The sequence below is a fragment of the Nicotiana tomentosiformis genome, chromosome 9 (genome assembly GCF_000390325.3).
Source record: "Nicotiana tomentosiformis chromosome 9, ASM39032v3, whole genome shotgun sequence".
Classification (NCBI taxonomy): Eukaryota; Viridiplantae; Streptophyta; class Magnoliopsida; order Solanales; family Solanaceae; genus Nicotiana; species Nicotiana tomentosiformis.
The window spans coordinates 73,017,418-73,028,982 of NC_090820.1; the positions used below are offsets into that span (position 1 = coordinate 73,017,418).

The following is an 11,565-nucleotide window of genomic DNA, read 5'->3' on the forward strand; positions in this document are numbered from 1 at the left end:
TGCATACACATTATCATTTGAGAAAGAGTGTAAAGCACGAAGGGTGATGTCGTGCCATTGCATACACATTATCATGTGAGGAAGAGTGTAAAGCACAAAGGGTGATGACGTGCTATTTCATATACATCATCATGTGAGGAAGAGTGTAATGCATGAAGAGTGATGCCGTGCCATTTTATTTACACTATCATGTGAGGATGAAAGTAAAAGCACGTAGGGTGATGTCGTACCATTTCATTTACATTATCATGCTTCATTTACATTATCATGTGAGGATGAGAGTAAAAGCACGAATGGTAATGTCGTTGCATTTTATTTACATTAACATGTTTTTATATTATCTTGTGTTCATGGGACGAATGGTGTTTCCGTTCAGGCGAAGATGAGAGACATGCATTATGTTGTGATATCTTTTCCTTGTGTATACATTCATGCATTTACCTTGAGCTGTTACTATTGCACCTATGTTTTCTATGTGACTTGTCGTTGTTGTTCTGTCTTTATCTTCTGTCTCAATTGTTGTTGTGTTGTCCATCCCTTCTATCTGTTTAACTTGCAAATATCATGCTTTCCTTCTTGTTGTATTATCTACATCCATGCCGTTTCTCATTTGTTGCACTTTTGTATAAGCTTTCTACCATGTTAGTTATTCATGCCTTCAATTTGTTTAGCTAATAAAGATCATGCTTTCCTTCATATTTGTTATATTTATATCTAAGCCTTCTACCATGTTAGCTAGTGAAATTTATATTATTTTACCTTAAATGCTATCATTACTTTTATGCCTCCTATCTAGTCTATTACAGTTACCCATATGCATTGCGTTGTTCATTATTGTTGCATGTGTATCTCCCACTTTATCGTTATTGTTATTGTTATTGGCATTTATTTCACCTAGTTGGTACTATTATACGTATGCTCGGTAGGAAGAGATAAATGCATGAAGGGTGTTTCCATGCTAATATATTTGACTTACATTCATATATTTGGCGAGGATGAGATAAATGCACGAAGGGTGTTGCCGTACCATTCGATTTGGTATCTTGAATACATTTCTTACACTATTAAATATATGAATTTATTACCCTGATTTCTTCTGGCGATTCTTTTACTGCTTTGCATATTTGTTCTTATACTCTTCTCTATTATATTTTAGTATTATTCTATTGCTTGTCTACTGCACATGTTATATCAGTGAGTATCTTTTAACTAAAAAGCCTCGTCACTACTTTACCGAGGTTAGTCAAGATATTTATTGAGTACATGGGGTCGGTTGTACTCATACTACACTTCTACACCTTGTGTACTGATCTTGGAGCTGAGATGCGATGGATGACGGAAATTGGCTCTAAAGATGTTCGTGCCTCCCGTATGTAGCTACCACTTATCCCTAGGTAGTTTTAGAGTTGAATTCTGTTTATGTACATTTCAAAGGAAGTTGTATTTATTTCATATCAGTTTTTGCAAAAATCTAATCTTAGTAGCTCATGACTTGTACTACCAGTCCTTGTTGATCACCTTTATTTTATTAGTCTTATGTTCACTTTTAATTGGCTGACCTAACATGTTGGGTTAGGTGCCATCACGACTAGTGGATTTTGTGTCGTGACAAGTTGGTATCAGAACAATAGGTTTGTAGGTTCTACGAGTCATGAGAAAGTGTCTAGTAGAGTCTTGCAGATCGGTATGATGACGTCCATACCTTTCTTCGAGAGGCTAAAGGGCATTTAGGAAAATATCATTTCTTTCTTTCCATATCATGCAGCCTTATTTTAACTTCCTATTCGTTCATATGCGATGTTGCACACTCGGTATTCGCTATAAGCTGATCACCAGTGCCATCGAACATCTCAAACTTGGGAGGTTTGTAACCCTCCGACATTTCTACATTTGGCTGGATACACAAATCTTCATAGTCTAAACCTTCAACGCCTTTCCCACCTTCAACACTTTGGACTCTCCTTGTCATTTTCTTGAGTTCCTCTGCTATGTTTCGAATTAGCAGGTCCTTCTCAGTCGTCTCACATATATATAGGGTTTGCTGCGAGGTATGGGGTAAGGTTTCCACGTATATCGGATTGCTTTGATGAGTTCCTAGAACTTGGGGTATATAGGTGATCATTGATTGAGGCTTGGGGATCAAGAGTAGGTAGTTGTGCATTTTGAAGAGTGTGATAAGTGGTGGTTTGCGAATATTGAGTTAGGTGATTGTGGTGGTGTTGGGGGGTTTGCTCTAGTGGTGGGTTAAGGTTTTGGGGAGGTGCGGGATTGTGATACTAGTGTGGTGGATTCTGGTTTTGTGTGTTTTGTGGTAGTGTTTGGTTTTGAGTGGTTGGATTTTGCTGGTTGATGTCGGGAACATTTAGAGTAAGGGAAAGGTTTGCCAAATTTCGGACCTGTTCAAGCTCACCCTATAGCTCCAGAATTTTCTGCTCCAAACGTAAGACCAACTCATTTTGTTCTGGCGTACTTCTCCCATCTGAGGTTTCAACATTCTATGTTGCGGTAGCATTGTCTTTTCGAATACCACTTATATCATCCATCTTCCCATTGCCTTTGCCTTTTCTTTTCGGGTCGTTAGGTGGAGGAGGAGACGGAGGACCTCTAGATCTAGTGTGGTATGCTGATGATGCCAGTATGCACGAACTAACCTTTGGGAATGGAATAAATAAAAGAAATAAAAATAAAAGGTAACCAAGTTAGTAAGACAAAGTAAAAGAGTGTTTGCAATATTTAAGCATGTATCACAAAAAGTCATGCAATAATTCGCGTCCTAATTTTGGGGACCTCATTGTGCCTGAGGTAGGCCTAAGTGACACATAGACTTGGAGAAAATTGATGCCAACGTTTGCTTCATTTCATTAATGCGAAAATAATCCAAAACAATCTTTCACTAAATAATAATAATAATAATAATAATAATAAAAAATAATAATAATAATATAATAATAGTAATAATAATAATAATAATAGTAATAATAATAATAGTAATACTAATAATAATAATAGTAATAATAATAATAATAATAATAATAATAGTAAGAATAATAATAATAATAATAGTAATAATAATAGTAATAATAATAATAGTAATAATAATAGTAATAATAATAATAATAATAGTAATAATAATAATAGTAGTAATAATAGTAATAATAATAATAGTAATAATAATAATAATAATAATAATAATAATAATAAAGTTACTAATGGCATTAAGCCTTATTACATCGAAATCTAATCTAAGCTAGAAAGCAGTAAAAAATATTATCTCCTATTTGGTCCCTGAAGAACCTTCTCCATGCTTGGCTCTCTTGACCCCATCAATCATGTTTCCCAGATCGCGCATGTCCAGTAGCAAATAAGCCTTCCCCGGCTTCCCCTCTTCATCGTCGTCCATGCCTTGACAATCCCCCAAGTCTCTTCCTTATCTTCCCTTCTAACTCCATCAACCCTTGCTCCAAGTATTCTAACCTCTCTGTCGACTTAGTGGCGATTTCTTTCCATTCCCTTATCGCCTCCATGTTCACTTTATGTTATTATAGATGCTTAGATTTGAACTCGAATACCCTTTTGCGTAGCCTCTTGTACTTCACATGTGCCTCATCCACCTTATCTATCATTCTATCCTTCAGATTGACTCCTGGTTTAACGTCCCCAGCTATATTGTCTTCCAGCCATGATAGATAGTAGTACATATGACCAGCGTGATACCTGTCTCGCTCAATAATTTCTCCCTCCACGATGATCTTTTGGTTCCACATGTGTTGTGCTTCGAACTTGAATGGGATGACATCTCTCTTGAAATCTGCCTTATACTAAACCATATTGGAAACCCGAGGTATGACTTGTTTTCTTTCAGCTTGCCTCATTACCCTTATAAGAGCGTAAGGGTAGATGCCTCGCAACCCGATCAGTACCAAGTGAGTAGTTCCTTTTGATCTGATGATGAACTCACTACAAGGAAACCATTCAAACATCCAATGCACTTGCTCGTATATCAGATTGCTGAAGAAACGCACCCAACCTACAGCATTTCCAAGCTTTGCAAACCTATCTGGGATGAACGTCATTTTCTTTGGGTGATGGTTGGCTATGTAGTCATTTAGTAGTCTTCGCAGAAGCTCTTGGCGATACTCACCCCTATGAAAGTGTTCTAACAACCAAACTTGTAGCAATAGATTGCAACCCTCAAAGTGTCCAAACCCATGCTTGCATCGATCTAGAGCACGGTATATCTCAGCTAAGATCATGGGGATGATAGTATAAGTTTGTCCCTCGATTCCATCCATCAATGTCCTGGCGATAATGGCTAAGCGAGTATGAATCCTTCCTCCTTGCATCGGAAAGATCAACAATCCCAAGAAGCAGACAATGAAATCATAAACCTGGGGGTGCACCCATCCCAAAGAGGTAATGGCTAGATCATCATGATGAAGGCGATATGATTTTCTATGCCCATAACTCTCGTAGAGAAACTCAAAAGGGATGTATGATTTCTTTAGACAGAGCAGTTCATCATTCTTCTTAAAATCCAACATTTTCAGAAAACCGCATGCTTCTGGCACCAATAGTCATGGACTATCCCATGGTAACTTGGCGAAACCCCATATTTCTTCCAGGAAAGGAGTCATTTCTATATTACCAAATCGAAAAACAACTCTTTTCTTGTCCCAGAATATGGTAGCGGCCTTGATCAGTTCCCTATTTGGTCGAATGTTCAGCAAAGATAGAAGGTCACCAAGTCTTTTCACTATTCAATTAGCAAAGGCGGGATATTTTGGATCATACCGAACCTGGGGATTTCGTGCTTCATTTCCTGCAAACAAACAAAGGTTAGCAATTTTCCCCTCCAGATTCGACTACTTACGCAATAATGATCAACATGTCGGCACACTTTCTCCAAGTAATGCACATAATATGATGGTGTCCTTTTGGGATTATGGAAATCTCGTCGTACTTTGGATAAGGTTTGTCTAAGCGGGTTGTTACATCAGTGATGCTTCAATCTGTACTAGGTTTAGCATGATGCATGTACATTTCAAATCGGAGTGTGGTTTCTAGAAAGGTGTAGACTGGTACTCTCAAGTGGACAACGCGAGAGGGAAAGGCACGGTACCGTCGACTGCATCGTTGATCGACTAGTCTACCGCAAATAAGCATTTCTGGTTTAAAAGGGTGATTTCAGAAAAGTGCGGACACTTATCAAGTACTGCTATGTTGATAATAGGCACGAGTGGAGTATGATCTAGAGCATGCTTTATGTAGAAATAGTAACACGTTGCCAAGTATTTGCATGATAAAAGTGCATAAAACAGTAAGTAATATGATAAAGATGAACAAAAGTAGGAATAAAAGAGAAAAGAAAGACAAAAAAGAGAAGTCAGTTTAACTCATGAAAACGTGCGAGATTGTTATGAAGCAAGTAGGGAAATAGGGACGGGGGAGTCATGATATAGCAATCTTAGACAAGAGGAAAAAAATGGAGAGAGGTCATACATGTCATAATAAAGGGAAGCAGTGAGGGGATGTTCATGTCATAAAAATTTAAACAAATAAAGGAAAATAAGGGAAGAGATATGCATGTCATAGAAATTTAAACAAATAAGGGAAGGGATGTGCATGTCACAACAATTTAAATAAGGGAAGGGATGTGCATGTCATAGCAATTTAAACAAATAAGGGAAGGGATGTGCATTTCATAGCAACTTAAACAAATAAAGGGAAAAAAGGGAAATCATCCACATAAGTCAACTTCGTTATGGTAAGAGCCTAAGTATTTCCCCAGCAGAGTCGCCATGCTGTCGCGCCCCATTTTCTCGCTAAAGCGGGCTTCGACGTGTGACAACTCTTTTAAATGGGTATTAAAAGAGAAGAGTCGCCACCTAACGATTTTAAGGTGCGTTAGGGAACCTATTTGCAAATAACTTTGTTTGACTAGTCAATGTCACCAAAGATCGGATAAGGGCTCAAATTACCTCAAAGAGAAGGTGTTAGGAACTCTTCGAGGTCCACAACTGTGGTTCCCGGCCGAATTTACACTATGTGAATAATATAATTAAGCTAGGCGATTATAGAAGTGAAAAAGGATGTAGAAGTTGAAAGTTCTATTATAACATAGACAAGTGTAAGGAAAAATAACATAAGAATTAACTTTATGAATAATTGATATAAGATTTAAAGATCACAAGGAGTACAATTGTGTTGACCTGTGACTAATGACTAAAGGTGAACAACAAACATATAAAGAAAGAGGGGTCCTATGTTTTTTAGCCTAAAGGATCACCCTGTGCAACATAAATAATACTTCGCAACTCCTTTGAGGTAGGGGGTTGCTCATATTATTCAGTGGGCACAGACTATCATATCCTGCTACCCAATTACTATATTGAAGTTGTTACTTAAAGGCGCTCTAATTCAATTCTAAGTCGTATCCTATGCGTGCCTTACCCGTCCCATGCCTATGGCCCAGGAGGCTTTAGACCTGCTATTTGGGTGGTTCTAGACTTTACTTAAGGTGCTCAAAATGATAAAGACTAGGTGACATTCAAAACAAGTAGGACTGCACATAATAACAATGAAGAGCTCAAGTTAGCCTCCACACATAAGCACGAAAGCACGCTATCAGATTTATGCAGTAGACGATTTCAGAATTAAGACGTACTTGGGTTGTTAAATCTCATAGGCATGGTTCCTATGTGATTCTGATTAATATTATCCAGGCAGTACTGCAGCATATAGGCAGGTTAAAGCATCGCAAGTCCTATAGGCATGATTTCTAATTGTTTACGCGATGAGGCAGTGAAGCGATACGAGTTATCAGATTACTAGTACTGATTTTATAAGCAGGCTTCTTAGGGAAAGAAAAACTATGCTATGTTGTGGTTGTATTACTTGTCCATTTGAGACTTTAAAAATGGTGAAACTTATGGTAAGAAATTGGTAACTGCAGACACGACCACTTTATTGTTTAATTAGGGAAAACATATATTCTCTTTATTCATGAATGAGTTTGGGTAGAAGAAATCTAACAGGCTTGCTCGGTCGGGTTTACTCGGTTGAGCGCCGGTCGCGCTCCACGGTTTTAGGGCGTGACAGAAGGTGCTCAGACTCCTGCCACCCATACTCCAGAGCAGGTAGCTTAAGGACTCTAGACACCGGTGGTACTACCAGCCCAGCTGGTTGCTGCTGCTCAGGCCGAGGTTGGCCCACCTAGTAGTGATGAAGGGCAAAAGAGATTGGAGAGATTGTCTGTTTGCATGGCGTCCCTATTTCTATCATTTCAGATTGGGGCACGCAATTCACATAGCACTTTTGGAGGGCATTGCAACGTGAGTTAGGCACACAAGTGGAGTTGAGCATTGCGTTTCACCCTCAGACGGATGGGCAATTCGATCGGACCATTCACATACTTGAGGATGTGTTGAGAGCATGTGTTATTTATATCGGAGGCCAGTGGGATTAATTTTTCACCATTATCAGAGTTTGATTACAACAACAACAACCAGTCTAGTATCCAAATGGCTCTGTATGAGGCATTATATAGGAGGAAGTGTCATTCTCCGATTGGTTGGTTTGAGCCTGGTAAGGCAAGGTTATTGGGAACATATTTGGTTCCTGATGCTATGGAGAAGGTGAAGTTGATTTAGGAGTGGCTTCGTGCAACACAATCTAGGCAGAAAATTTATGATGATAGTAAGGTTTGTGATGTGGCTTTCATGGATGGTGAGAAGGTTTTTGGGGGAGTTTCGCCTAAAAAGAGCGTAATGAGATTTTGGAAGAATGGCAAGTTGAGCCCTCGATATATTGGTCCATTTGAGGTGTTAGAGAGTTGGTGAGGTGGCTTACATATTTGTTTTGCCACCCATCTTATCGGGAGCTCATCTGATCATTCATATTTGTTGCATTTCAGTTCAATGCAGTTGGATGAGAATCTGGCTTACGAAAGAAGAGCTAGTGGCCATCTTGGATAGGCAGGTTCTAAAGTTAAGATCAAAAGTGTCAGCATCAGTGAAGGTTCAATGCAGAGGTTAACCGGCCGAGGAAGCGACTTGGGAGATCGATCATGATATGCGGAGCATATATCCTCATCTTTTTGGTATTCCAAATATGAATCTAAACTTATTCGAGGATGAACGTTTGTTTAAAAAGGGGAGAATATAATGATCCAACCTGTTATTTTGTGTATTTGAGCCATGTTCCTCTATTTCATGCTTCCTATATGTTTGTTTGTTATTTTGTGACTTTCTTGGAGGGTTATTTTGGTTTCGGGAATGTTTGGGAGTAAATTGGAATTCTTAGTTCTAGTTTTGGAAGCTTAAGTTGCTAAAGTTGACCAAGGTTTGACTTTTGAGTAAACGACCTCGAAATTGGGATTTGATGGTTTCAATAATTTTGTATGGTGATTTTGGACTTGGGAGTGTGTTCAGAGTTTGAAGGTTTGGAGAGTTTATAGGTTTGATCGAAAATTGACTTTGATGTTATCGAACTACGATTGGTGTTCTGAGACTTTATATAGGTTCATTTAGTTTACTGAACTTGTGTTCAATGTTTGGTTGAAATGTGGAATATTTAAGTGTGATTCGGACACGTTCGACGAAGTTGATCTTGCAATCGCAGAGAAGGGGGCTAGCAGGTGAGTTTCTGCTCTTTGCGTTCGCGTGTATGGGGTCCCGTTCATGGAGGGTTGGGGAAGGATAATCGCATTCGCATACATAAGGTCGCGTTCACTATGCTATGGAGTCAGGAAAAGGTTTGACTTCGCGTTGGCAGAGCAAGGCTCGCGTATGCGTAGGCTTAGCGGACTTGGGTATCACGTTCATGAGATGGTCTTCGCGTTCGCGAGTGGAGAAGGAAATGGAGGATGTGTTTGACCTTCGCGATCGCGAAGTGTATGCTTGGGAAGGCTATTTTAAGTTGGAATTTTGGGATTTTGCCCATTCTCTCATATTTTGAACCCCTAGACTCCGAGAGGAGGAGATTTTGAAGTGCAAATTTACTACTACATTGGAGGTAAGGAATTTTCACATGGATTTGGTTATATATCTTGATTCTTCATGGGTTTCTACACCTAAAACTTGAAAGTTTAAAGTAAAATTTGGGATTTTTGTATACAACTTATGATAGTGTAATTTCGGAATTTGAGGGTCTATTTGGACTCGTGGGGTTATAGATAGTCCCCATCTACTCGTTGACTCGGGTTTTGACCATGTGAGCCCTATTGACTTTTGGGAGATTTAATTAAAAATTGAAGTTTTATTATTTGTAATTGATTCATGTAGCTTTGTTTGACGTTATTGAGTTGTATTTGACTAGATTTGAGTCGTTCGGAGGTAGATTTGAGAGGAAAAGTTGTTTTGGAAGGTTGAAGTTATTACCGGGTGGAAGTAAGTATCTTACCTATCCTTGTAAGAGGGAATTTTCCCCATAGGCAATTTATTTGCCATTTGCTACTTGATTTTGGTGCTTAATATGTGAGGTGACGAGCGTATATGTGTGGCTAGGTTATGAGCATAGCCGGTTAGACTTAGTCTTATATTGTGCCTTGTTGAAACTTTATGAAATATTGTCAATATTTCATCGATTCTATGACTATGTGATGAATCTTAATCATTATTTGAGATCATGCTAGAGTTATGGCTTGTTGGATTGAACATGACAGATTTCTTTCACCGTGTTGGACGTTCTACTTAGTCATACTCATGCAATTGCCATACTTGACTTATGATTTAGTCATTATTGACTCTTGTTGCTCATGGTAGATATCATCATCGAACTTAAGAATGTTAAATGGTCATATTGAACTGTTTATGGAAAGTTGAATTTCATGATTACCGTAGTCATCTCTTTTTCATGTTAATATTCATCTATATCTTATTATTTTGTCCCGGTGCATCTTTATTATGCCATCTCATATGTATGTACATGAGTTAGAGAGTTGGATATTAAGAAAAGTCGAGGATTTTGGCACTAAGGACAAAGCAGATATTGATTATGTACTTCAGTATTATTAATGGATCGGGTTGCACGAAGCAACAATGCTTGGATATTGATTCATCCCTCTAGAGTCAAGTGATTACCCATGTTACTTTGGGCCCTGTGAGTGCAGGCACCCAGATTGGTGCTAGTTTGGACTCTTGACCAATATCGAGCATATGGATTGGTACTGTGAGTTGTTGTGATTTTATCATGAGCATGCATATGCATTCTACATTCATGCAGTAGCTCTTATATATATGTATTGATTGGTTTATATCATGATTTTGGAACTAATTGAGATATTTTACTTTGTATTGTGTCCCCATTGTATAAAAAGCATGTCTAAATATCATATTCTGTGCCATTGTCTTGAACCCATTTGAAGATATCATGCCTTAGCTATTGTTCTACTTTCCGCTTTTACTTGCTTATTAAATTTCTAGTAAGTGTCGGTGTCGATCCCTCATTACTACTTCTTTGAGGCTAGACTTGACACTTATTGAGCATGTTTTGTACTCACACTACACTTCTCCATATCTTTGTGCAGATTCTGAGGCTGGTAACAATCATACCCATTCAGCTACATAGGAACTTGCATTAGAGTCTTTTTAGGAGCGGCCTGCATCGCATGGAGTCCCCTCCCTTGATTATCTATTTATGTCCTTTTTGTTTCTTTCAGACAAATATTGTTATTTGATAGATACAATTCAAATCTTATTAGATGCATGTGATGTTGTGACACCGAGTTTTGGGCGTTGCTAGATAGTTGTGGTCGTGTTTAGATACCGTCTCAGATATTTGTATCTTTATATTGGTTTTGAGACTATTTTCGCTTTTATGTTTATCATAACTCTCTTAATAACTTAATAAGTTGGCTTCTGTTGTTGTTATTGGGTGTTGGCTTGCTTGCAAGCAAGTTAGGCACCATCACGACCTTTGGTGGGATTTGGATCGTGATAAGTTGATATCTGAGCCTTAGGTTCTAAGATTCTCATAAGTCACGAGCAAGCCTAGTAGAGTCTTGTGGATCGATACAGAGATGTCAGTATCTATCTGCAATAGGCGATAGGACTTTACAAACTTTCCCTTTCTTGATTCCCTATTGTTCGTTGTTACTGTTTAAATCAAAATATTTCTCTTCTACTTTCTCACATATGATGATAACTCATGCTTCAGCAGCAGGTGATAGAAAGTTAGCACCACCGACTGTAACCGAGAGAGGCAGCACCACCAATTGTAGCTGGGAGAGCCAGGGTTTGGGGTAGGTCCAAGGCTTCCACCAGGTGTCGCAAAGTTGCAACGAGGGGTAGAGCACCTACCGTGGACCGTGGGCATGCCAGAGTAGTATCAGTAGACCCAGTTGCAGATTAGGCGAAGGATCATATTACTGATGATCATGTTGAGGCCCTAGTGCCAGCTCAGCATCCAAAGAGTTTTTCTGTCGCACCGGTATTCTAGGAAGCTATGGCCAAGATAGTTAGTTTATCGAAGCATTAACTCAGACTGGAGTGGTTCCGGTGTCCCCAGCCATATCTCAGACTGGAGGGGGAGCTCAGACACATGTCACTCGTACTCTGAAGCAGGCCG

The 11,565-nt window shown here is 38.9% G+C and overlaps 1 protein-coding gene across 1 annotated transcript; it reads left to right on the plus strand.

The window, feature by feature from the left end:
* The first annotated feature begins 7,520 nt into the window (after positions 1 to 7,520).
* On the plus strand, positions 7,521 to 8,034 carry LOC138898971 (uncharacterized). The gene is made up of 3 exons (XM_070185080.1): positions 7,521 to 7,634; positions 7,734 to 7,834; positions 7,923 to 8,034. Exons 1-3 carry the CDS (start codon positions 7,521 to 7,523, stop codon positions 8,032 to 8,034), a joined length of 327 nt encoding a protein of 108 aa, XP_070041181.1.
* Positions 8,035 to 11,565: the final 3,531 nt, after the last annotated feature.